The sequence below is a fragment of the Corvus kubaryi genome, unplaced genomic scaffold (genome assembly GCF_017639235.1).
Source record: "Corvus kubaryi isolate FWS band 111438036 unplaced genomic scaffold, C.kubaryi_AGA036_p1.0 37386, whole genome shotgun sequence".
Classification (NCBI taxonomy): domain Eukaryota; kingdom Metazoa; phylum Chordata; class Aves; order Passeriformes; family Corvidae; genus Corvus; species Corvus kubaryi.
The window spans coordinates 3,393,298-3,418,391 of NW_024581128.1; the positions used below are offsets into that span (position 1 = coordinate 3,393,298).

At 39.5% G+C, this 25,094-nt stretch overlaps 1 protein-coding gene and 1 long non-coding RNA gene across 3 annotated transcripts in view; one reads left to right on the forward strand and one right to left on the reverse strand.

The window, feature by feature from the left end:
- The window catches only part of PPP3R1 (protein phosphatase 3 regulatory subunit B, alpha), a 39,120-nt gene extending 29,686 nt beyond the window's left edge, over positions 1–9,434 (reverse strand). Inside the window, exon 1 of one of the 2 annotated variants that reach the window (XM_042036675.1) lies at positions 9,227–9,434. In XM_042036675.1, the coding sequence (XP_041892609.1) occupies positions 9,227–9,229 (3 nt within the window). In that variant the 5' untranslated portion in view covers positions 9,230–9,434. The remainder of the gene's footprint in view (positions 1–9,226) is intronic. The other variant, XM_042036673.1, reaches the window with a different exon arrangement.
- Positions 9,435–9,737: 303 nt separating this feature from the next.
- On the forward strand, positions 9,738–24,924 carry LOC121668684. The gene is made up of 3 exons (XR_006017508.1): positions 9,738–10,232; positions 10,316–13,841; positions 23,663–24,924. It is a non-coding gene; the product is annotated as an uncharacterized LOC121668684 (long non-coding RNA).
- The last annotated feature ends 170 nt before the right edge of the window (positions 24,925–25,094 follow it).

The window sequence follows — 25,094 nt, forward strand, 5'->3', positions numbered from 1 at the left end:
GAGGCAAAGATGCAGAACTGGGCAAGATGTGCAAATCAAAGGAAGAAGCAGGCAATGCGGAAGAGGAATTGTTGCATAGATACAGAATCTGAAATACAGAGATTGTTCATATTCTGGTATTCTCAACCAGTTAACACTATTCTTAGTTCTTGTCTTTTTCTTTTTTACTAAAGGAAAATAACTTAATCAGAACTTGCAGGTGTCAGCTAATAAATGGAGACATTTTAACGAGTCCTGGTTTAGTTTATGCAATTCAAGTATTCACAAAGAATAAAAATGAATCATATGGTTTGAAAACAGGCCCTACAAACACTATGATCCAATACAGAAGAATGAAGAATTTTACGAAACATTAAACGGGTCTTCTTGGCATTACCAGCTTCCATTCTAAGTGAACACTTAATTTCTAGCACTCGAGAATTTTCCACAGATTAGACATCGGTTTTCTGAAGATGCATTACAAATTTCCAAAGTCTTCCAACTATCACAGATTTCCCAGTGAAAGGAAAGCAAAATGAAACATAATAAAACATAAAAAAACCCCCAACCCAAATGTTTTCAATTAAGGTTTTCACTGCTATGGAACATTTCAAGCCCTTCAAACAGTTTTCTTTATATGACATGTGACATGGAGAATGTACTGACTTTTTTTAATCATAATACTGAGGTGATGTCCATTCAGGAGTGGTTATATTAGGTAATACTCAGATGCTATTTAAAAGAAAATGCTATTTAAAAGAATATTTTAGGTTAAGTTCTTCAGGGCAGGAATTGGCTTGTTTCTTACATACAGGAATGCAAACATTGAGTATCAAATAAAGACATTTGTCACTTTTGCTACAAGCTAATAAAAGGGTACTCAAAGTACAAACCAATTTCAGTAGCTTATAACATTCATGTCAAATGTTTAAAGAATTATTCAAAATCTCATTACCAAAATAGTTCTAACATCTCTAAATAGAAGATCCCCTACACTTTCTAAGATTGCTTAATCTTGACAGAAATCAAAGCTTATTAATTGCTGTAATTGACAATACATCCAGAAATAGCTGTCCTGAAGAACTGTAAATTTTTTTTAAGTAGTAAATGTACATAAAATTGTAAGTGTAGATAAAAGCAAGCATACGAGTACACACAACGCAGCATTACAAAAATTACTGCTATTTATAGCGTCTACAGTCCAGTAGATGCACCCCGGCAGAGCGCCAGGGACTTCCAGTAATAATTACCAGTTGCTCACAATCAAGAATCCCGTCCAAGGAACTGTACAAAGACTGACACAATTGTGTCATGTGCATGTAATCACAACCTGCCCACAGAACCACATGCCACCATCTTTCTGCTATTCACCATCTAACCTCTTCATATGCCATACTTTCAAAAATGTACAGTTTGCAAGCATTAAAGGCAGTATATAATGCATATACATTTGCACACCAGTCTGTAATATGAACTGCAAATCACAGAACACTTGTGATTTTAAACAAAGTGTTTTAACAGCTCTTTGTGTAACACTGGATTACAAGGACTGACTTGACACAACATTTATGGCACTGCACAGATGCTACACAATACCTCTGAGAAAGCAGCCAAGATAAAACTACTAGTAAAACCCATCCTTTCTCTAAAACAAATTTTTCTGGAATCTTTAGTTTTTCTACCCCTGCTATAGAGCAGTACACTATTACTACATCATTACATAAAAATGCCTAAATCTAAACCCACCGTCTTCTCATACTGCTCCATTTTAGTCCCTTTTACTCACATGACTTTTTGTTTTCTCACCACAAAAGGGCATTTGGCCACCTTTTAACTAACCATTCCATTTTTTCAAGGCCTCCCAAGAGAATTTTTCAGAATTGACTTTTAGCAAAACACAGCTGCACCAACACTAGAGTTGCACTATAAGATTCAAGAGTATGCAAGATTCAAACTTACTAACCTTTCATATTTTACGAATTACATTTATATGATTTTTCAATGCCTGCCTGAAAACCAAAAAAAATCACTAACACCAGTGGCACCTACTGCAAATGCTTTAGTCTTTAATAAAATAAAGTGTTTTGAACAAAATATTTCAGGAAAACTAACACTGCTTTTATAAGAATCACTGGAAAATTTAAGAATAAGTAGCAAACAGGCATTTTACTTGATATCGCTGAGAAGAAAAGTTATTAGAGTGCCAAGACAGTCTACTTAAGTCAAATATAAAAATCAAGTCTATTTATTCATCTGACGTTTTTATTATTGCTGCTTAGAAGTTCTCCTATTTATCATAGGTTTTTTTCTAGACTTGTTAGCAGATCTACATGCAATCAAACTTTAAAAAAATCTGTGAAGTGCCACTTTAGCATTATCAACAGAACTGACCCATGACTGCTCAGATACCACGGTGCTAAGCCTGTTAGCAGTGGCTCAATACTAAATTAAACTTCCCCAAGGGAACATCTTACATACACAAGACTGAAAAGCTGTTCAGTCATCATGCCTACAAAGTACATGAGTTCTCCTTCACAAACTCAGGCCTGAAGTACAGCCACGGAGTTTATTGAAAAAGAAATCCAAAACCAAACCAAACCACTCCTTTTAAAGTCCTCTCTGCTAGCCATAGTGTCATTCAGCAGAGGGAATTCAAGTTACTTCTTTCAACTTCAGTGATGCTATTCAGAACCTACACAGTCAGCAGTGAAACAACAGTTGGTTTTGTCTTCACAAAAAAACCCCGAAACATCTGATAAATGTACATAGAGGAGATACTCACAGGGTAACAACAGAGAAGAGGTAGAAAAAGAGTCCTGTAATTTCCAGCTGAGGAAAACAAGGGGTAAAAAACCTCCATATTTGTCACAAATATATCAGAGGAAGAAAAAGTTCCACAGCATTTAAAGATGACCCTAGGATTGTATTCTTCTGAGAATCACAGCTGAATCCACTTTTCCAGTAGCTTGGTTCTTCCCAGAAACGTATCAACCCTGGGCTTTATTTCTGGGCTTCCTATCTGTTGTCCCATTCCTTCCTCTCCTACCCCTCCCAAATTCTGACTGAATTTCTTCCATAAATGTCTTCCTACATTTTTTTAATTCCTACCTTACCAAACTTAGGCAACGTTATAAACTGTTGTGAACTTCAAGCTGACTCAAGCTTCAGTTCTTTGCCTTAAGTTTGCTTAAAAACATTCATTACCACAGACTTTGCAAATATTCACTAACTGACACAACCTGTTAATGGCTCGGAAGCCAAGGTTTTTATTGGCAGTTCGTGAGAAATGCTGTCCTTTAATCCAAAGCATTTAATGGGTTTCCAAAACTTCTTTAATGCAGTTAAGGATTATATCACTAGGATTTCTTCCTTAATTGTGGAAGGGAGTATCAATAGCAGGGCCAAATGACTGTCAAATTACAAGCGAGTCAGATATAGTCTCCAGCCTGTTTTGTACCACCAACACAGTTTTGCCCAAGCAGTTAAAGTGCTTAGTAGTATATAAAACATGGTCCTTATGGAAAAAGCCTAATAAAGTGTAACTACCAAATTAAAATTTTCAAGCTACACAAAATGTCAAAATTAAGAAGAACTGACACTCTGAAAATTACTTTAGTGGAAAGATGGGGGTTTTATTCTTAGACACACCTGAAACTTAAAAAAAAAAAAACCACAAACAATTCTCCACAGACTTTTGCGACTCAAATTATATATATAAAACCTGAATAGAAAGACAAGCCATAGTTTAAGCTTAGCCCTGGTTAAACTAATCTCATTATTACTAAAAACAGTATTTCATGCAGTAACCAAAATAATCTAGCTACATCATAGACCAAGTAGAATATATTGCTTCTAGTCCTGAACTTTCTCAGGATACTTGAACTGGTATACCGAAAGATTTATCTGTTACAGATTAAAAGACGTTGGTGTACATCCAAGACTTTCCCACTTCCATTCGGCACACAAAGGTAATCTCTGTAGCTGATTTTTCTGACACTGCTGGTGTCAAGATTACTTTAGGCCACTGCCAACTAAGAAACAGTAGCTCTTAAGGGATATTAAAAGCCCATCTCCAGGTCTGATCTCTAAAAGCAGTCACTTTAAGCAACTAAAACACAAAGATGTTGGAAGAAGGCAGCCTGTGACCACTGAACACTATCACTTGCCCTAAGCCAAATGGACAATGCATAGCACATTTTCTAGTGGCTGCATTTTAACTCCAAGTTACAAGACCCCTAAATTTGGAATAGTTAATTTGATTTAGACATATTTTTTTTCAAAGCTACAAACACACTATCCATTTCCAGTATTACATACTAATGCTAACTTCTAAACAATAACAAGGACCTTGAATAAGTTATTACCCTGCCATGGCCTCAACCTCTTTCATTTGCAGAACAAGGGCAATATTTACCAGCTTCACAAGAGCATAGCAAGTTAAATTCTTATGGTCTTTGGGAAAAAAAGAACATATTTACGTAATTTATATAATCATGTCGGCAATTAAAATTCTAAGTGTTTCAGGAGTTCCAACTTTTCTGTATTTTAATTAACATAGACCTGCAAGTCAAACAAGATGCTTATTTTCTAATGGTATCCTGCTCAGAGGTTCCAGCTGCGTAACCTTTAAGCACAAGCACTTTTCACTCCTCTTTTTATGCCAATCCATGCCTCTCATCATTCCTTCCCCACCACTTCAATTTTTACTCCCCCATCCTCACAGTGCTCACTCCTCCAGCAGCTGAAGAGTTGGATCATGACAAGGACATCACACAGTAGCACCTTCTGTTTCTGCTGATTCTGGCAAAGAAATAGCATGTAGGAAACATAGAAACAGCCAGCCCCCTTTACCCCCATGGTCCTTCTGTAGGGAACACAGAAGAATAAATAAGCTTAGGAAAACAAAAAAACATACAGTCCAGAAGAAAACAAGGATGGAAAACTAGGAAATGTGTCACTAAATGAACTGGCTGCCAGTGAACAAAGAACAGTACAGTATAATTTTTCTCCCAATTACAACTTGACAAATACTACACAGAGAAGGGAGAACAGGCTTAGCAGGGAAGAGAAGGGGCACAGAAATCAAAAGCAAAATGCTTTCAAGAAGTCATATATTAGCTCAAACCACAAAAAATGTTTTTCTATTAAAACAATTTTTGGTCATCGCTTCACATAGTTAACCAAAGTCTCTAGAATCACACAATCAGGTTGGAAAAGACCTCCAAGATCACTGAGTCCAACCTACAGAATTTTATGCTCTACTATCATTCAGATTTAAAACATTTTAGGAGAGGATAAAATTTTCTTTAGTGAAACACAGCTAAACTCAGGCAGTAAAAATGGGGAGGGAAATCAAAACAATTCTTCAAACTAAAGAAAAAAAAACAACCTGATGTTGAAAAATCTTATGCAAGTGTAAATTATGAATTACAGTAGAAGAACACTATTAAGCATACCTACAATTAAAAAAAAGCTATTTCTTCTGTAACACTGCCAGGTAAGCACCAATTCAGCACCCAGATTTAGGGAGAGGAGCATCTCTCTTACAAGGAAAGGCTGAGGGAGCCAAGACCTAATCAATGTGTATTGGTATCTGAAGAGAGGGTTCCAAGAGGATGAACCGGGCTCTGCTTGGTGGTGTCAAGCAATAGGACAAGAGGCAATGGACAGAAACTGATGTTCCACCTTAGCATGAGGAAGAACCTCTTTACTGCACAGTGACCACACATGGAACAGATCACCGAAAGAGGGTGTGGAGTCCCCCTCCCTGGAGATATTCCAGAACCATCTGGACACAATCCTGTGCAATGTGCTCCAGGATGACCCTGCTTGAGCAGGGAGGTTGAACTGTGGTCCCTTCCAACCTGACCCATTCTGTGAGGAGGCAGAAGCAGAAAAAGAGAAATGGTTTGGCATTAAAAGGTGTATTTCTGCCTCATCTTGTTTCCTCAGAAATACCAGAATTACTCTCTTTTTTCTGGCATTGATTGACAGAAGACAGTTCCATATACTTTAAGAAATTAATAAACCCCACAGTTTAAGTGTTATTAATCTCACTCCCTTTAAGTTTCCCTTTCACTGTTAAGCCAGATGGCTTAGGTGATGAATATACTGAAGCTCTTGAGATATGCCCACCATAAACAATTTCCTCTTCAACTACTCAATTTTCATTCCTCCCTATTGTTAATCGTTTAACCAAATAAAAACAGAATTCTACTTCTACCACAGGAATGGTGAAAAAATACTACTTTTTAAAGTTTTTTTTTCTTCTCCACCAACAGAATCTATCTTCCTTTTTAGATCACAGAGTCAAGGAGACTTGCATATTCAAACTGGCCTCTAAACCATACCTGTGAGAGTTATTTCCAAAATGAAATCTTTCACTAAACTAACTGGCTTAAATAAGACTACCAAATACTTCTCAAGACCTATACATGAACTTCACAGTTTAAATCCTAGACCAGTTATTCCACTTGTGGGGAAAGCCCATCAGTAGGCTGTAACCCAGACCCTGTGAGTGCCTCTCAGTTTCTGCCACCTGTTAAAAACCAAACTGATTATCCAGATAATTGTCATGATAACAGTGAGATCATGATTTGGTAATGGAATAACTAACTTTTTGTTCAGCTAATAATCAAAGTATTTAATATCCTCCCTGCTAAATAGTAAACAATTATTTAAGATGGTCTTCTGCGGCTATTTTTTTGTTTTATTGCAAAAAACCTGTTTAGGAGGTTCTTTACTCCAGTAATTTAGAACCAGTGTTAGATCAGTTCTGGCTGGAGAAAATGCACCAGAGGCACTAGTATTTAAGTGAAGTGAGTCAAAACAATTGAATAAGAGACAAGTTAAGATGGATGCACAATGTAACATGCTTCGGGTGATTCCTGTAGAATTCTGGGGCTTCTGTACTACATCTATAAAGTTCAAGAACTGGATATGAACCAGAACACAGATCACCCCAAGAAGACAGAATTTATCTATCTAAAACTAAGATCATTTAATACCTTTATCTGTGCTGTATACCTTTTCCTAGAAAACACTACTCATAGGAAAAACTTGCTAAGTCAACTCTGACAAAAATAGCTTATCAACGTTACTTCTAGCATTATGTAATGGACTCATCATCGTATGCTCTGACAGATTATTTTAGAACTGGCTATGCCTAAACATCCAGAAGAACATTCTTTGACTCACTAGATGTTTTTGTTTTATCTTAAGCTACCTACTATAAACACAACAATACATTCACCTCTTTTTTCACCATAACTGTCAGCTCTCTCATCCTGTAAGAACATGAAAGAAATGTTGTTCTAAACTGGGAAAAAAGAATTGCTCTAATACCATAAGGGTCGAAACAAGATGTACTCCTTCATTAAAACTGAACTCCTTTAAGGAAAACATCCCCTGATTAATGACAATAAAGTGCATAGGAACTTAAATGCTGGCAGGATTTTTTTGTTAATGTATAGTTTTAGATTGGTTTTCAGACTAAAAGGCACCTAAGATCAGGTATTACCAGAACCAGTGTAATGATATAACTACAGTGGTGCTACACTTATTTGAGAAAACAAGCACCTTTACTGGTAGAGATAACATCCAGCACACCTTTTTTCCTCAGTATATGCATTTCCACATTGCAATGCATCATAGATAAATACTATTCAGGAAGCAATAAAGTAATGATCAACATGATTATACCATCAAAAGATGATAGGAAAGCTTTAGTTATAAATGAATGAAGGAAAAAATAATACATGAAAGTTAAGTTCATTAAAGGTCACTGACAGACACATGGGCATCACAGTTCAGTAACATTTATTTCCTTTTATGCATGTTAGTCTATCTCACCTGGCAGGTTTTTAGAACACAATTTTCACAGAAGACCCAACTACTGGCAGGATGAGCACACCTGTTGTGTGGAAGATGATCACTGTTCAAGATGATCTATACATCCAAAATAATTAGCAGTATTGTAACTATGGCATGAGTGACAATAACTTTTTTAAGTCTCAAATTCATTAATACCTTGTTCTCAAAATACGAGCTTTTTTTCCCCTCACAGTCTTGATGTGCTCCCAACCAAAACCAAAGCTTTATACATTTCAAAACATTTCTCCAAACGCACATCTATTAAAGTGTACATACAAAACCAGCCTGAGCATGGCACATTAGTTTCTGCTTCAACTATATTTTTTTAAAGGAAAGGCTGCAATACCTTGCTTAAAAACAAAAGGAAACCCATTTTTGACTTCCATGCCCTGTGAGGTCTAACACGGAATTTAAACTACTTCTATTTCTCCAGCTGTAAAACCAAAATATTGCTAGGTCTTCCTGCAGGCAGGGTACTGGATAATTTAGGCTAAAATAAATGTTTATTAAAAAAAAGGGCGTTGATTTCTTGGCAGCAGTGAAAAGCAGGAGACACCCCTAGTGTCGACGTAAAATACTACACGACTCCATACTGTATCTCCGGGTTAATTTTACGGCAGAAAAAGGGAAATTTAAACCCATCATGATTGAAAAAACAGAGCGATTCTCGCACACACACGCACACCTGGACACACCGCACTCCCGCAGCCTCAAACCTCGAACACCCATCGTACGTGAAGTGTCAGCCTTCCGCCCCAGCCCAGTTACAGCGCACACTATCCAGCCCATTGGGCTACGTACATTACAGCTTTCCGGTCCGCACACGAACAGCACAGCGCTACTGCTGCTGCACCGGGGGCGGGGGGAGAACCCCGCGGAGCTGCGAAACAACCCCCGCACGGCGGCTCTGCCGAAATTGCTGGAGTTTCGTTTCGAAACGGCTCCGGGGGCCGATGGTGCCTCTGGGGAACAGACGAGGCGCAGCCCGGGGCACGCGAATCCCCGGACGGCAGGGAGGGCCGGGTGGGGGTGAGGTGAGAGGGTGCCGGGGAAGGGAAAGGCCGAGCCCGACGAGCGCTGCCAAGGCGGCGGAGGGAGGAGGCGGAGAGCCAGCGGGGCTCCGTAGGCGGCAGAGGAGAGAGGGGGGGGATACCGCCGGGGAGAGCCGGGAGGGAAGCCTAAAGAGGCGCTCGCTCGCGGGAGGACGTGGACGGCCCGGGGGCAGGAGGAGCCGGGTCAGGGGCAGGGCAGCGCCGAGGCGGAGCGGTGGTGGGGCCGCGGGGGTGGGGGGCCCGGCCCGGTCTGGAATATTCCGGCGGGGCGGGAGCGGGGAGGTGGGAAGAGTTAGGGAGGGGAAGGGAGGGAGGGTCCTCACCATGGCGGCGGGTGGGCGTCAGGCGTCTCCCCCGCAGATGAATCCGCCGACCCCGGCCTCGCTGTGCGCTGTCCGGCGTCGCCGCCGCCGTTGCCACTCCCAGTCCGCTTCCGATCCTGCTCCCGATCCCGCTCCCGTCACTGCGGCAGAGGCTCCGCTGACCCGCGCACGGAGCGAGCGAAGGAGGGAGGGGGCGCAAGCAGCGCTGGCGCGGGGCGGAGCGGGCGGGGGCTCTCACATCCGGGTCCTCCGCCGCGCCGGGGGGTGGGGCGAGGCCGTGACGTCATCTGGGGAGGTGGAAGCGCAAAATGGCCGTGAGGCGATTGTCGAGTCGTGAGGGGCCGAAGAGATTCTGAGCCCAGTCGTCAACCCGGCATTGCCACTGTAACCTCTAAACTCCTAAACCACTAAATTACATCGCTCAGCGCAAAATCCAGGCGCCTCTTGAACACCTCCAGGGATGGTAACTCCACCACCTCCCTCGGCAGCCCACTCCAATGTCTGACCACCAGACCAGTGAAAAAACTTTTTGTTCTAATATCTAATCCCAATCTCCCCTGTCTCATCTTGAAGTCATTTTCTGAGGTCCTCTCACTGCAGACAGGGTAGAAGAGGCCGGACTCCAGCTAGTTGGAGAGAGAGATAAGGTCCTCCCTGAGCTTCCTCCAGGCTAAACTTAGCCCAGGTCCTTCAGCCGCTCCTCATAGGCGCGTGGGGAAAAGACGATTTTTGGGGCTGCTGTGCTGCCAGCACGTCCCTTTTAGTAGGCCTTTTGTGTTGAATGTTACTACAAAACACAACTTTTTTCTTTTTGCTACTAAACCAGGACTGATTCAGGATGATGGCATACACTTTCTTCCTCCCTTTATGTATGATTTGACAGATCAACATGTGATTGTTTTCAGTGCTGGGCCTGGCCAAATGTGGTTGTGTGGCGGCAGTGAATGGCCTGAAAAGTCTTGAAAAGGGCTCCAAGGTTGTGGATTTCCTGACCTGTGCAGCAGATGTAAGTACAAAAATACCTCAATAAACCCGAGGTTTATTGCTACTACAGCTACTGGTGCTAACAAGTTATCTTTGCTCCTTCAGGTCTCTGCCCAGGGAAAGGTTCCCTCAGGGAAACTGCCAGAGCTGCTGGTCGTCCTTGTTCTCCCAAACACCCTCTGCTAAGGCTGGTCTCCCTCAGCTATAACGTCTGTATATGCTATTATTACATAATTCTTTTATATATATTTATGTGTGTGTATGTATGTAGTTTTATAAGCTGTGCTGCTGGAGCCCTTGCTGCTCAAGCTTCCTCGTGTGACTTCTGCTTTCTGCAAAAGGGGAAAAAAAAAAAATCCATGCAGGGAGAAAGCTCTGTGCAAGGAGGCCTTTGGAAGCGTGGCTTTGAGAGGTGCCTGCTCTCCCTGTGTTCTGGCTGTTATTTTCCTCAGGTTTTTAATGTTGTATTGCAAGAGTCTATCCAGGCTTGAAGCTGCTTGGTAAAGAGTCACAGAGTATTTAGTGTTTGTTGGAAGGGACCTCTGGAGATCGTCTAGTCCAACCCCCATATTTAACAGATTCTTAGAGTATGGTGTTTCAGTACTGTTAATCGTTAATTATGCAAAACTAAAGGAATTGTGCAGTGATGAGATAATCCTTAAAAGTGTATGCATGTATCTTTGTGGTTTCATGCCAGCTTTGTACCCTGCATCGTCTACAAAATAAAATGACTGAGCTGAATGCAAACTCGGATGAAAGATGTAGTCTCAGTAACCCCTTTGAGACAAGATTTAGGGCACTGCAACTGCTTGCATAAGTAAGGCTGACCCTCGGGGAGTGATCTCTATATATTGTGAAGTTTTAAGTAGGCCAGATGACACCTTTAAAAACCTCTGTAAAGGGTAAGATAAAATAGGTAATAAAGAGGGTGTGATTTCACATTTCCTTTGCTGTTTTTGCCTTTCTGTCCTCTCTTTGATAAATGGGTTTATTTTGGAGCACCATGACACAGCGCATAACACTGTAACAAATTAGGTGGTGCTGTGAAAATAATAATTATGTATTGTTGTGTTAATACTGCCAAAGAGAAGACTCGGTACCATGTTGATGTTGTTTTTCAGGCGTTTGTTACTTGGCTCACAATAGCTAGACACTTTGCCAGGGAAATGCAAATTAATTCTGCCAAGTTCAAGGTGAATGGTGAGCTAATTCGTGGGGGAAGGGAAGACTGGATTAATGCTTTAAAACCAGGCTAATTTTTTAGGACCGTAGCTGAGAGCCTGAGCTTTCCAGTCTAAAATGGTAATTTCCTCTCCCTTCAGCTCCTTCTGGAAAAGGTACTGCCTCTTCACTATTTTTGGGAGCCTAAGCTGATCAAAGATTAGCAAAGGTTACCTTAAGAGTTCATAGAGAAACCTGGAATCTTGAAATTAAATGCACAAATGCTAAGAGGAATGGGAATCTCCCATAGGGAAGCCTGCTTAGGGACCTAAATAAATGAAGGGTGACTGTGCAGTTCAAGAACACATCAAAAAGTTGTTCTGTTCTAGAAGACTGAAGCAAAGCAGAACAATAACCGTGCAGTTCTTAGAAACTGTTAATGACTGACGAATGTTCTGTTGCCAAACTGATATGCAGCAAGGGGGAAGCTTGAACAGGAAGAACCAAGAGTGGATCAGGGAGATGGCACAGAAAAGTCTGGCAAAAGCAACTAAATAAAGGTGGTGGTGATAAGTAAAACTGAATAGTGGCAATTTGCACCAGAAGAAAACAAAACAAGCACTAGAACATAAGTGTAAGCTTTGAGTTAGTAACAAATCAGCAAAACAGGCTGGTGAGAACCTGAGCCTGGCCACAGTGGGAGGTTATATATCAGAATATGATCTAGTCCAGGGAAGGAATTTTCTGCCTGTTTTTATTAACAGATACAGATGGTTAGGATGTCTCTTCTTTTGAGGGGAAAAAACCCTAATTGATAGGATGTCTAGGAATAAAATATTCCCAGATTTCACTCAAAGTTAGCGTTAAAACTGACTGGCCTCTAGCCAAAAAATAATAACTTGAGATCTCCAAAAGAGAAAGTAAAACAGTCCTGCTCCTTGCATCTCTGTCATTGCAGCTGTGTCTAGCAGATGCAAATCTGGAGTAAAATCAGCTAAATTAAATTGAAGGAGGCTAGAATTTCTATTGTATAATGTAATGAGACTAAAATAAACAGAAATAAGGAACATAATACCTTATTTGTTACCTTTTTAAGTTCCAAGTAGAGAGAGCCAAGAACTTAGGAAAATACAATATTAATCTTGTAATGCAGTTATGTCACTGATAATAGTTTTGAACCTCTAGATGCAGTACAAAGAAGAACTAGTGCAGTTTTAATTCCCTTTTCTTTTGTTTGAATCTGTCCAAGTTGCTTTTTTTTTATATCTAACTTCTAAAAGAAGTTAAAAATGAAGCATGGCATTTATTAGTGTGTAGGTGAGAGTCTGTAGAAAACCATGACTTGCATTCAACACTTTGCATCATGTTACCTATATTTCTGACTTTTTTTGCAAATATTGATGTGATTTTTTTTAGAGTAAGTTTCAGACAATGCTTTGTCATTTTCTGCTGTTAGTAAAGCTCATAATTGCAGCATAATTGCAGCCATTCAAACTAGGATCATAGCATCATGGAATCATTTGGATTGGAAGGGACCTTTAAGGGCCACTTAGTCCAGCCATGGGCCATCTATGTCCACTGTAAGCAGGGACATCTTCAACTAGACCAGGTTGTTCAGGGCCTGGTCCAATCTGACTTTGAGTATTCCCAGGGATGGGCCCTCCACCACCCCTCTGGGCCACCTACTCCAGGGTTTTACCATCCTCACTGTAAAAAACATCTGTGTCTCCATGTAAATGGAAACTGATTAAGCTACAGGTAAATAAATATGTAAACTCTGTACCTGTTTGGGATCTTCAGTGTTACTAACCATTATGATGTGGCTTGCACAGTGCTTGCCCTAATGCCTGGAAAAACAGTTTCTGTGCTCCTGCTTATGTGTCTGGACTCTAGCTCATTTCACAGCATGTTTCTTTGAAAGTGCTATTTGTGATGCAGTAACTGTCTCAAAGTTTTGAGGGTTTTTTAATACAGCATGTGTCTTTGATGTCCTGAGCATATCCTTCTTTGTCTTGCCTTGCACTAGTCTTCATATTAACAATCCTGACTCACAAACCTTGCTGGATGCAATTTGTAAGAAGCATTCCCCTCTCTGTTAACCCAGGGTTAGGGCTGCCACCTAATTAAATAATCTTCTGTCCTGACCCTTAACAGGCTGTAAGCAGCTTTTCCCAGCAAGGCAGGTAAACTCTTGGGACAGTGCAATAAAGCTTGAAAATACGCTATTTTTAAGCATGTTTGTGTGTTCATATGTGCTCTAGTAGTGTTTTATAAAAATCAATAAACTCTTATTCTTCTGTAATTCTGTAGAAGGAAGGAAAGCAACCTTTTATGAACTGGCTTGGAGAGAAAGTGCTTTCAGTTACAGCAGGCAAGGGAGGCTGTACTTTATCAGCAAAAGAGGAAGCCTTTTCAGATAGAAATGAAAACTGTCCTTTCTCAGCATGTTTGAATTGCCCTGTTAGTGCAGGTAGGTCCTGAACTCTTCATATCTGTAAAACCAATGCACCATATTGATTCGTTGTTTCAATTGTAATAAAAAAATAATAAGCAAATCTAAAGATACAATACTGACTAGAACTGACAAATGGTTGGAAAGAGAATGTGTCTCTTATTGTATCTCTCTTAGTCCTACATCTGTCTTTTCAGTTGAAAGAAATCAAAGGGAATCTGTCCTTATTTTCTCACGTATCTGTGAGACCATGTATAAATTGCCAAGACTTGGGAGGAAAGGGAGGTGATACTTTTCAGATCCATTAAGGCACAGCTGAAAAAACTGATCTAATGAAAGACCAGAAGAATGATGTGGGCCACAGGAGCCTTGTGAAGCTGTAAATAATAGGGTGAGTTTTAGTTAACCATTGGTTTATTTTGCGTCACTGTGGGATGCTGGATTTCAAACTGCTAGAAGAGGTACAGATGTACAGTTGTCTCTTGCATATGTGCATTTACTGAAACAGTGTTTGTAAATGCTTCTGATCTGTGGATCTTGGTGCCCAAGGTGCTGTGAATTAAATGATTGTAGGATTATTTCTTTTCAGCTCTTGTTGGTCATTAACAGCCCCCAAAGACTTGAAGCCACAAACTGAAAATCCTTACAAGAAACCTTTTGGGTTTTTCTTAACTGCATTATGAAGAGAGGCCTTCTGATTTCCTAAACTTACTGCCAGTTCTGACTAGGATAAACTGGGGATAAAAATGCTTTCTTTGTCTTTGTCATTGTGCCTATAATAATCACATTACCAGATAGCTCTCTGCAGAACAATACGGAAACAATTTGCAAGAAAGCTTGAGACTAGGAGGTTGTATTTTTCTTGAGACTCTGCAGTTAGCATAATACTTTCATGTAGAGATCTTGTTTGCCTAGCAGTTTTTAAGAATTCCTGATGGCATCCAGCTGTAGCTGGGGTTGGTATACTTGGCTGCTTTTTTTCTGAAGACATTTCTTCTGGGGAGCTGTTACAGGTTGACTGCTCAAAGACCTTGCAACAAATGGAGGCAAGTGCTGGAGTACAGTGTTTGATTTTTTTTTTTTTTTCCCCCACTTATGTGCTTGTTTACCACCTTTGCAAAGGCTTATTTATTTTGCTTAATTCTGCTAGAGATACACATGTATCACTCTGACTGGCAAAGTTCTTATCTTCCTGCAGTAGCTGATAAGACTGTAGAGACTGGCCTGCACGGGTTGTTAATGAGCTATTAATGTATGTAAATCCAATATTGTAGAAACAATCTCTTCAATTACTGTTTTATCACTGGTCATGTATTGGCTGACTGGTTCAGGTTTGGGCCAGTGCAAATGTTGAAAGTGATGACTCAGGCAGCAAATTAGACTAATGATTTAATGGCAAAACAACAATCTAAACTAAAACTATGCCAAAAGGTTTTTATTTGTTCATTGTCTTTCTTGTAGCAGAGAAAAAAGGAGGAAATTGCTTGGTTGCTGATCCTCTAACAGTTTGAGTTGAGGACAAATTTTGAATACCAGTTAGTAACCTGACTGTTTCAAAACAAATCAGAATACATGTTGTTCTGTGGAGTACCTTTTAACATATTAGTATGTGTTGTGGGGAGTTAATTAGTGCAAGGTTCTGTGTCTATTAACCTCTTTTTGTTGTCATGGAGGGGAAAAACAATTGCAGTAAGAAATGCAGTCTGTGGTGTGATATGTTAAATTGCATCTAGGTTAGTTGTACATTTTTCTACAGCTTTTACTGCTATGATCTCTGTGCTCATGTAATCTGTTTTCATTTGCAGTGCAGTCAGCAGTATGAAAAATTAAGTAGCATGTTAGAGCTTTCAAGGAAAACATGATGCAGCATGATCACGTATATTAATGTAAACGTTCAGAGCCCTTTAGCTGAAGCAATGAAACCACACTGAGGGAGTCACTGGTATGTGGAATTCTCTCCTCAGAGCTGCTGTTCTGTGCAGAGACTCTTGGGAGTGCAGATTGAGGACTGTGTGGTTTGTCACTGAGGGAGTATAACCCCATTCACCATTTAGATATGTTTGCCACAGGATGGGATTTTTTTCTTTCCCAGAGAATTCAGAAGGTGGTATCATTTTCTCAAGGTGCAAAGCACCTGGTCTATCAGCCATGCCTGTTGTCAGTGTTTGGATCAACACTGGATACCGACTTTTTCTTATCATGGTAGTATTCAGGTATTTTGCACCTGCAGCACAGGACTAGAAAATCACCTCAGCTCTTTAGTGGTGGGTGGAAGTTTCAGTGGAAAGTGAAATTACACTCAAGATGCTGGGTGGGGACTCTGTGTTTTGTTCACATAAAACAGCTTCCAGAATCCCAAGCGTTTAGACTTCCTAGGTTTTATGCTTGGTCTTTGCACTTGTAGCATAGTATGGTTACCCAAGGAGTCATAAATAGGTTTAGCTTCCTGTGATCCTCTTCCTCCTTAGAGGTAGATGACAGACTGCAACTTTTTTGCAGTGTGTGTCACTAAAGCTACTGGGAGCTCTTGCTTTGCACTGAAGTTAAAGAATCTATTACAGGAATTAAAAATTGGCTGGACTTGCTGTTGATCTCTGTTAATCCGAAGATTTTGAGTGATTTAAGTCTTTGGACTTCATCTTGCAGAAGACTGACTAATTAAAAGGGGCACTTGCCAGGGATGGTGTGCAGCTTATTACACTGGTACAGTGTTAAGTCATGGTGCTTTTGCCTCCTACTTATATGGCAAAGTACCATCAAGTTTCTGGTGTGGAACTGATTTATAACTTCAGTAGATTTAATATCATCTTCTGATCCATCATGCTGTTCCTGAACTCTCCCTCAAGAAAAAAGTAGAAATTTTCCTTTTCTGAAAGGACCTGCAATGTTTCCAGAGGAGATTTCAAAAATCAGAATAAAGACACTCTCTCTTATTTTCCTATCAAAATTCCTGCTGATTCTGTCTCCCTGCAGACAAAATGTATGCATAAATGGCAGTGAGGTTCCTAAGTAAATACCATGAAATTTTGTGTGTCTTAGTCATACAGTGCTATTTTTCTTTCCTCTGTCAATAGGGAAGAATACTGCTCTCTGAAAATTGTGCTTTTTTTTTTTTTTTTTTTGCAGCCTGCTTTGCACACTGAAAATAGTTCAGATTTTGTACTGTAAAGCACCACCACTAGAATTTTGCTGAAGCCCAAACAATTTTCCACTGGATGATAATATCCTTAAATTTATTGTCCCTAGTTTATGCAGCATGTGTTGTACAAGAGATACTCCAGGCTGTCCTCAATATGAAATCTAGTTTCAAAAAACCCACTTCTGTAGGCCTTGTCTGTGGCAGGAACAATAAGGCCAGTAATGATTCTAATGCTTTTCAGCTGGTGGGGAATGCAACAGAACATTTTGTGACTTTGGATCATGTGTTTATGCATAAATAACCAAAAAGAGGCTTAAGAGAACAGTATCAGAAAAAAAATAGTGCCAATTATTAGTTATCAGGGTAGTACTAATGAGATGAGACTGTGTTGAAAAAAATTTTATAGTCTTGTAAAGAACTTCAACTTTGTCTTTTTCCATTCAGTTGAAGTTGTCATATGACCCTTTCTGCAGATTTAGGAACAGCTGGTAAATTTGCAAAGGAGAGTTAATGCCCAGGGAAGTAAGGTATGCACTTGCACCGCACAATGCCATGAGAGCTTTGTGCTGCATGTAAATCTCGGTATTAAAAAAATATGGAAACTTGTTCAATGTTGCAGTAAGCATGTTACTAATGCTATGACTGCATGGGTTAAAACTGACAAAGATTTACTGACGTGTATCCAGTTCTGTTGAATCTGCTGGGACCCAGTATTACCGGGGTAAGTGCAGCCTGTGGAGTTGCAGTCAGTGTCTTTTTCCTGTTATAGCTCACACCAATTTTGGACTAGAAGGAACAACACTATAGTGGCTTTTTGGTCAACATAATTTGCAGTTTTCTAGCTGACTTATGCTCACAGGAGTATTTTGCTACCTTCCCAGAGCTAAATGTGTAGGATGTGTCTGGGAAATGTTTATGTTATGTCCCTCTTGCAAATAGAAACCATTCTGAGCACCACCCTCATGGCACAGTGAGGCAACATGCTACTTCCCGATTCTGACATCCGTAGCAAAGAATAAACACAGGTTATCAATACTCTCTTGTCCTGCTGCATATGACCTCTCCAGCTCTAGCAGTACTTAAACTCAGGAGCAAGCAGCTGAAAGCTTTCATTCTCTGCATCCTGTAATCATACTCGGGGATGGAAGGGACTAATTAATGCCTGAATACCAGCGAATACATACCCAGTCTGATCAAATGCAGCAGCAGTTAGCACTGGATTTAGCTTAAGGTCAGGGAAGAGAGAAGGGATGCTGTTAGGGTGAAGGAGTAGTCTGTAATCTTCTTGGTAGTGAAAGCCAATCTCCCTCTCCTGACCAGGTCAGTCTATATGGGTAGCACACCAGATATGCCCACATCTGGTACAGTGAGAGAATTTGTCTGGCATGTATGGAGGATTCTACTTTTTCTCACACATGTAAATGGAGATCGACATTTCATGTTGAACAACCTGCAGCCCTTCTTGTGTGGGCTGTTAGCTTTTTTTTTAAGCACTGCTGTTCTGAGTGCAATAAATAGAGCGTATTTTAGATTAATTCTCCAGAGAAACAATTTTCAGTATAACCTGGTTTTCAACACTCAAAAGCCTTTGCATATAGCCTAAAGCTGTTGTAAACACTGGGAGGTAAGAGCCTTTGAAATAGCTGTGTGGAGTAAGCAGTGTTTTAAAAACAAAACAAAAAACTTCCCCAGATATGAGCTGTGTTGCAAATTTCTGCAAATTTCTGAGTGACCCTGCAAATGGACTTTTTAAAGAGGAAATGCTGCTACACGATCAAGGTCCCCGAAGGTGCTAAAAAAGAGCAGCAAATGTATAAAGCCAGTAAAGCTTGAGGTATTGAGATAAAAAACATCCATCATTGAAGCAGTCAGGGCTCCCCTTTTAACAGTATATCTTGATGTTACAGTGTTCAATTATGTACCTAGTTTGTATAATCATTAAGGAAGAACTAGCCTCACAGTGTAAATCCTTTAGTTTATTGGTATTTTAGTAACATACAGTACACATTTTACTGCTCAAATGGTTAATTTGTTCGTGATGATGGTTGTTTATGTTGTTCTGAGCCTGTGGGTGTTCACTCTGACTGAATGCATACATGTGTAGATGTATGTTGTAGAACATGATGAAAGCTTGAAGTACTCAGTTCTTGGCATCATAGTAGCCTGTTTAAGTTTTTGCTCAAGATCCACATTCATGAGTAGCCAGCTTTGAGGCTTCTCCTGCATATCTCATGACAGTTTTGGGATACTTATATTTTGAGAGAGTTTGGACTGGAGTAACTCTGCAGATAACTTCCAGTTAAGGTATACCAGCTTCTCAGGGATTGTCTAGTTTCACTGAGCAGTGAGGCTGAGCTGGAAGCATGCTGCATCCCTGAGCAGACCAGTGAAAAGCTGTTGCTGTGGGCAGCCCCTCTTGCTCACTCCCTTAGAGCTAATGTATAGGCTCTGCAGCATCCTTAATTGTCCCCAGGTGGTGTGTGGTCCTGTTCAGAAATCACACCTTGGTCAATTGTATCCTCAACTGTAGTCAAGTGCTCTGGCCTGCAGCTGTTGTGATGAAGGCCAGAGAACAGGTCCAGACATTTTATCTGCACAAGGTTTAGCTTGCACCCTGATACTGCTCGTCTGGTTTATGGGATCACTAAGTACTGGAATATTAAGTTTCTTGTGGAGCTTGGGATGCCAAATCTTGATCAGGACCACAGTGATTTTTTTGCTGCAACTATTAAGCATCAGTGAGGTTGATAAGTGATAATCCTGATACCTAAGACAAGTGTTCTAGTGCACATGCTTTTCTGGATATCATTTTGGGAACACCTCCACTAATACTCAGTTTACACCACTGAGCTGAAATAGAGGGTTTTTAACACCAGATTTGTCATTCATTTTCTATGCGACCGTACACATGAGGTATCTCAGGTGGACATGTAGACTTTAGGCCCTCTTTTGAAATGTCCTCTTTGAAGGGAAATAGGTGGAGGATTCAGAAATTCTTACACAAATGCATAGTGTATTTATATGTGCATTGTTATTTACATAGCATAATCCATATTTAACTTACCGAAAAGTACATGATATTAAAATATGGTAAATTCAACCTTGCTTGACCTGTCCAGCCTAAATACTTTTTTGTAGAGGAAAAATGGAAGGAACAAAAGGATTCTTACTGACTTATAAAAGTTTCAAAATGTAATGTCATCAGTGTTAGATAAACTTTTGTATCTGCATAGAAGAGATAAACAGACAAGCTCACTAATGAAATTTCAGGTATTAAAAGCAAGACAAATCTTAAAAGCTGCTTTTTTCTTTTTTTGTTGTTGTTTGTTTTGGGTTTGTTTTGGTTTTTTGTTTGTTTTTCTTGTTTTTGTGCAGGGGTTTCTTGTTCGGTTTGGTTTTGGTTTGGTGGGGTTTTTTTTGGTTTTTTTGGTGCTACAGCCTAAATTGACTGTGATTCCAGTAAAGGTATTCAACTAAACTCTCTACTGTTTTATGTATAATTGAAAACAGGATCTTTAAGACTGTATCATAAAGGTTGGAAACAAAAATATTAAAGGTATTGATTAAAAAAAAAAACAAAACAACAAACAAAACACTTTGAAATTGCTTTGCTGCACAATAGTCAATTTACCAGGCTCTCAGCACAGCCAGTAGCTCTAGTGTCTGTGTTTGGGGATGTCTGGTCCCTTGCTTTGGATTATCTTGTAAACGTATGTTTTGTGAATTAATAGTAACACATGGCTTTTAATGATAAAAGGACATTTAGTTTGACTTAATTATCTAGTTACTGCCTTTTGCAATAACGCACTGCTTCCTGTAGCTAAACACTCAATTGAAACGAAGATAACTTATATAAATACGTAAATGTTTATCACTTAAAATTCCCTTGATAGAACATGCTTAAGCTGTAAACCTTGGTGTTTGAGAAGGTATTTTAAAATTTGGATGGTTTCTGAAGAGATAATCAGATTCTAAGCCAAGTTTCTTCCCTCGAATACCTGCATTGTCTTCAGTAATAAATTTGCATGCAAACTGGAGGAAGGCATTTGGCCTATTCTTAGAGCAAGTCAAAATTATGCTCTGCTTCTTGATGATCAGCTGTACATCTTCCCTTTATATCTTGTGTATCAACAAGTGCAGGGCACTGAAGAAACTCTTTGCCTTGGAGAAACTTACAGCCTATATGTAAAGAATAACTAAATGTTATTCTATGAGTTTATTAGGGTTAGGAACTCGCCATTCCTTACCAGTAGGTTGTAGTGTGTGGGTAGATAGCAGGTGTGTGCATTGGCTCCTGCCATGCTGCTGGAAAAGGAACTATACCATTGGTTTTGCCCTTCTTACTGCAAGTTTCCCACATATGATCTGCTTGTATGAACCTGCATGTCTCTGCTTCCTAACTCAGTTCTTAAAATATTATCTCTCATAGCTTAAACACTTCATGTAGCTGAACTTTTTGTAAAGTTAATTTATCAAGCAGTTGGGCTGGGGAGAGAATACACATGTAGTCATGTTGGCAGACTGGAGAATGAATAAAAATTTCAAAGAAAAGAGCTGTATTAGGTGACTGGGACTAGAAGCCTCTTTACTTGCCCAGTGTCACCAAAGCACCATTTCTAACCACCAGTCAGTCATTGGTGTCCATTGGGTGGATAAAGCTTGATTTTGTTATCACACTTGAGACCAGGGCTGGATCTGGGTCAGGCTGAGAGTCAGAGGACTGTAGTGCATATGGATATGCAAGAGCTGGCAACAGATGGTATCATAGTGGGAAGAAAGAGACAGCTCATCAGCTGGCAATGTTTCTGCTGCATTTTGTCAATTATTTCTTTTTCTTCAGGGAAGAATTCAGTGTTTGGTTAAGTTTTGTTGTTAGTTTTTATAGTTATTGATCCTAAGAAATCGTCCGCTCTGAACTTAGTATTCCTTTATTTTAAGGCCATTTGATATCCTAAGTAATATGATTAGTGCTCACATTTAAGACTGTATTTTCTTAGTTTAAAAAAAAAGCGCCCAAGTTACATGTAAATATTGTGGCAAAGGGTTCCCCAAAACCCTGAGCAGAATATTCATCTTTGTGGCAGATGGTTCTACAGTAATTGCTGATTCATAGTCTTTTGAAAAAGGAAGTAAGCTACTAATGAGTTTATGGACTAAGCATTTTGACTAAATTAACTTCTTTATATCAGCATATTGCATTTGCAGTAAGCTTAGAGTTAGAAAATACTGCTTATATTTTACAAGTAGGATTGACTTAATTTAGTGATTGCATGGAAGAAAAGGACTCATACATTAGTTTTTCATTCAGTAATATATCTTAGGTTTTCTTAAACAAGAAGATAGTTTTATTAATCATTCCTGTTTTTCTTAAGCAAAACCCTAAAATGTTTAAAACCAAGCATTAGCTTATTTTGTAGGGCATTTACAGTGGGGTTTTCAGAAGAGGTGGGTTTCTCATCGACTAATTTTTTTTTTTTTTATTTTTGCTATAGATTTAAATTATTATTAACTTGTGGACGAATAATAGTGCTTCTTAAGCTTTAAAATTTTAATTTGTTTTTACATCTATTTAATGAAAAAAATATGAGTAGCTGCCTGTGAGAAGGATGACTGCTTTCTTGAAGGGATAATTTAACTAATTATATATAAACATTTATTCCATGCTTATCACCATAGTAACTGAGGCCTCAAGTCAGTGTGCTTTGCTGAGCAGGGTTGCAAATGCTGTAGTGAGCCAAGGCCTGAACTTCTGTATGAAAATACAGTTTCACATTTTGTTGAGGCACAGCTAATCCCTGCTACACCTTTTTGGCCTCATGTCACTATTTGTATTCCCAGGGCTGCAAGCATGGAAGAAACCTGGGAGTTAATGTGTCTGAAAATTAACCTCCCTGAAAATCAGTGTGCACCAAATCATCCTTCTGATCTGCTCAAGCATGTGACTGTATGACCACTAGTGAGCCACTGGGGAGAGTCAGGAACATGTGATTGTGGTAAGTGTGGGGAGAGACAGCTAAAAATTAATCTGATTACAAAGCTGCTCTGGAAGCCACTTGTTTAGGGCCTGACTATGCTGTAGCTGAAATTGTTGAAAAATTGTTGGGTTGGGAATTTAGCCAGTTTAAGTGAGGAAATTATCTAACCAATATTAATTTTGAAGTGCTTATTGTGACTTTAGAAGTATATCCCTGAGCCAAGTATCTACTTGGTCCTGTTCTGAGAATGGAAGATGCTATCAGGATTGACTTTTGGTGTCTCTTCCCATATGCTGACCTCTGACAACTGGCCACAGAATTTTATCAGAATGTTCACTTCAGGGATTGTTACAATTAAGTTACTGCATCTCTTTATTTTCATCTTCTTTTTATCTGTACCTAGACAATTGCTGTCAGAGAAACCTCATCTTTTTACTTCAGCTTTCATTTTGACAGCAGCAAGGGTAGTACTAGCTATTTCTGCAGGCTGTTTGTAAGTAAATCTCAGATGTATTCATGTTTCAGATGCTCCTTCTGCCTTATAAAACATGGCAATAGTATGTGTTTTATAACTATAAAGCTTTAGAAACTCAGACTTTAAAACTCTGAAAGACTTTAAAACATTTATCCTAAAAAACTTGATGAAGGCTTTTACTTTTTATCTGCTACATTAACCAGGCTGTCATTTTGAGCCTTTAAAATTACAGTGCCATTTTATTTTCCAGTGCGCTTTAGATCATCACTTCACCATCCAAGGTCCTGATTCCACAGAGACTTGCACACTTGTTTAACAACGCATGTTTCAAACAATACTACTGATTTGTTACTCTTCATTTACTGTTACCTGATTTGAAGACAATCAGACAAATCAGGGACATTGGCATTAATTCTGCAGTATTTGCAAACAGAGAAATTATTTGCAGGTGTAGCACAGCACTGCAGTTAATCACACTTGCAAACTGCAGTATGAAGTGTGATCTTGTATAGCCATTTATAGCCTGAGTTTTCAAGAGCTGTAACTCTGCTTTTGGCTTGGCTACCTTCCATGGCTGTTGTAGATTACATTTGCAATCAAGTTGTTGCCAAACTTCCACTCAGTGTTAAGGTCATGTTTACTACTGCGCAGCTGCATAGTGAAGAGTTGCAGTAAAAGCAAAATAAACTTAAGACTATTTGAAGAGCAGCTCTCTATGGGATTGGAGAGCAAGTGGATGTTGGGCAGAAGCTCAAATTGACTGTGGACGAAAGCAGAATATTTTTGGCAGCATTTAAATTTTACTGTTTCATTATAGCTGATGTGTCCTTGACTGCAGCTCTAATAAAAACAACTTGTGCGTGTTCTGAGTACTGTTTAAAAAGAACATAGATGTAAGAAAACTGGAGTCTGTAGCTCTCCATATGTGGTGTTGGAATGGTGCAAGGTTTTCATCTATTAGCCAGAGTGAGTAGCCTTCTAAAAACCCTAAAAAGAACCTAAAACCATTAAATTTCTGGCACTGCTCATGAAAAGAATGCTGTTGGAACACTTAAGGTCCTGTTACTTTTACAGGGAATGGCTACAAAGGCTAAATGTGGTCCTCCCAGATGAAGGGTTAAAGTATACTACAAATGAGCTGCAATGGAGCTTTAATTATGACTTAACTGTTCTGGATTAGACACCCACACCCATATTCCCCTTTTGTGTTTTAAAATCTTGTAGATGGATGCATTTTTGCTGGTGTGAATGCCAGTAACTCTTTGAGCTTAAAAAAAATGCAAAATCCAAAAACCACGGCTGGGGAGGGACTATTACTGCCACTGACATTCTGACACACATCTTTTAGCTAGCTTTAAGTAACGAGGTATATGCAGTAACGATCAGCTGCACTTGACAAGCAAAATTCTCCACAATACTAAGTTTCCTGTGTGAAAACAGACCACAGAGCAGAGGAGAAGGATTTTTGTATTATCCTTACATGAGGAAAGAGACAGGTTTATATCTTTTGTTAAACACCAAAAATCCATAGAGGAGCAACACCTTATTGTCCCACCTGTATAAAAGCTTCAGCTGGAATTCTCAACTTTTTAAAGAGTCAGTCAATCAAATGTAGAATACTGGTGTGCAGGAAACTTGTAGATACAAAAATGCTGCTAGCGAGGATTTTCTTGCTATTTTCT